The 2,500-nt window shown below is 30.8% G+C and overlaps 1 protein-coding gene across 4 annotated transcripts in view; it reads left to right on the forward strand.

Annotated features, from left to right (window-relative positions):
* LOC144974869 (uncharacterized) overlaps positions 1-2,500 on the forward strand; it is a 35,245-nt gene that overhangs the window by 18,522 nt on the left and 14,223 nt on the right. For all 4 annotated transcript variants that reach the window (XM_078918265.1, XM_078918276.1, XM_078918286.1 and 1 more), the window contains one exon: positions 1-89. This exon is cut by the window's left edge and continues 579 nt beyond it. In XM_078918265.1, coding sequence (XP_078774391.1) covers positions 1-89 — 89 coding nt within the window. The remainder of the gene's footprint in view (positions 90-2,500) is intronic.

The following is a 2,500-nucleotide window of genomic DNA, read 5'->3' on the forward strand; positions in this document are numbered from 1 at the left end:
AAAATGCTCCAACAGGATGGAAGAATTCAGTCAGGCACAATTTGAGTCTGAATAAGTGCTTCAAGAAAGTTGACAAAGATAAAGGACAGGTGAGATTTTCTTTTTCATTTTGAATCAGCTCTTTTTTTAAAGGAATTTAACACTCATATATTAGCTGATTCGATTTTGTTTATTTTCGGTGCCTTTTTATTTTATGTTCTTTTGACTTCTGAGTTCAGTTTTAAGTTTGTTCTCATGTCATTTGTTCCCACACCTCTGTTCCATATTTTCAAATTTCTATTGTTTGTTATTCCTGTGCTTTGTTCATTTATTGTTGCGCATCAGGAAAGTAATGTTTCATGAGATTTGCCACTTTTACTCTTTTGAAAGGGGGGGGGGGGGTTGCCAGTTCATACCCCAACGCATGTTCAGATTCAGTTTTTCCCTACTAATAATGTAAATGGAAAGTTATGAAAACGTCATTTGTGATTAAATTGATCTCAATGATCATAATAAATGCTTATTCTTATTAAATCACAAAGGATGGAAATCTTTATTCTGGGTTCAGTAAGACATTCTACAATTCGGATTTTAATAATTTTTTTTTAAATTATTTTTTTTTGATTATTGATTTTTTTTTTATTTTACATACGGCAGGCTTAGGCTGTCTTTTAAAAGGGAAACAGTCCCTTTATCATTATCCTCATCTGGCTTTTGCCGTCTTGGCACATGGAACTTTGCTCTAGTAATTAAATTACTAGTGTTGTCACGGCTGCCATGATGGCTTTGGGGGGGGGGGGGGGGGGGGGGAATCGCACAGTAATAACAGTGCTGCCACTTCACCATAATATTATAAACTAATTTTTAAAAACAATGAATCAACTTGCGAAAGGATTGCCTTTGTATACCTTTTCCCTCAAATTGCTCTTGATGCTGTTTACATGCTTTTGGAACTTAAATTTAAATACTTCTTGAAACTTTGTTTGGTGCCCCTAATGTTATGCCATTATTTTGTTTTCGGCGGCTTTGCAATTTGATGTCTCCACTGTATTTAGAAAGAAGGAAAAAGAATTTTGTGATTTGGATCATGATTAAATGAAAGGGGTGTGTGTGTCAAACACTTTCATTTTTCTTAATTTTTAATTTTTAAATTTTAAATTTTATTTTACATTTCTGAGTGTACTTTATCAATTCATGATTGAATTTGTTTTATTTGTACATTTATCTGACACTGGTAAAGGTATCTCTGTGAAAGCCAAGCATTGTTATCTACAGATCGAGGGTAATATTTGGACCAGATAAACTTTTTATTATTTGTTTTTTTTTTTGTGTGTGGGTTTTTAAAAATTTATTCACAGTGTGTTTATATTTACCTGATCACTGTAACAAATAAACAATAAAAAAATACAGCGAAATCACATATTTCTGTGTCTTTGGTAATTGTAACTAAAATTCACCCTTTGATAGGATGCCATATTTTTGTTTTGTTCATGGTATATTTTAAAAAATTATAAACATGAAAAAAAAAGAAGTAAAAAAAAAAAAGAAAGACAGTAAGAAATAAATAAAAAACTGGCCTTTTGAGAGTGTGTATGGACACTATCCATACAGAATCAGCTTATTGCATGTGGTGAGTATTTAAAACTAAATCTAAATGAATGGTAATTCTTGCTTTTATGACTTTTCTAGGATTAAATACCACTAAATGTACATACTTTGCACCAAATTATTATGTGGTTATTTGTTAAATACTTTGATGATCCATAATTGATTCAAACCTGAATGACCATAAAACTGCGGCATATAGAGTTGGGAGCAAACAAATGGGTTGTGTTAAAGTGTTTGGTTTTTACTTCAATAAGTGCTCTTTATTTTACTTTTTTAAAGTCTTGTGACCAAAGAGTGCTGTGAGCATTGGAAACTTTTAAAAATCCACCTAAAGATGACACGTGTGTGTTTATCTAACAGAGATATGTATCATTAAATAATGATTTGACAGTTTATTGTTTGTTTTTATGGGGTGAAATGTAATGCCGTCTTTATTTTTTTTTTTTTTTTTTGTTTTTTTTTTTTTACAGAGATTAGGTTTTAGGGCAAACATTTTCTTTTTTCAATTGCTGCAATTGTGAGTCCACAATGTTGAGTTTTTTTTTTTAGCTGTTTGATAGGAATAGTCAATTATAATCAAATAATTTTCTCAACCTGATCCAAAAGCTTTCTTTTAGTGTATATAAATGTGTGCTTTGAATATTTACCCTTGTATTAACATGTCCAGAGATTACTTACATCTTATAAATTGATTTGAGAGCATTCACAATGTATTCACTTTTTTCTTCTTTTTTTTTTTACGCGAAAGGCACAGAGTGGGATGATTCTGTATTTTTGCTTACACTTTTTTCATTGACTTTTAGAGCCATTTTTGTAAAAAGCTGTTGCATATCCAATGGACAGTAACTAATTTAAATCAGTAGTAGTGTGGTTTACGTGGTTGTTTGCTTTTTAAAAAGTTTTGAACAATTTT

Source organism: Berghia stephanieae, chromosome 1 (genome assembly GCF_034508935.2).
Source record: "Berghia stephanieae isolate SIO BIC M18660-M18661 chromosome 1, UCSD_Bste_1.3, whole genome shotgun sequence".
Classification (NCBI taxonomy): Eukaryota; Metazoa; Mollusca; class Gastropoda; order Nudibranchia; family Aeolidiidae; genus Berghia; species Berghia stephanieae.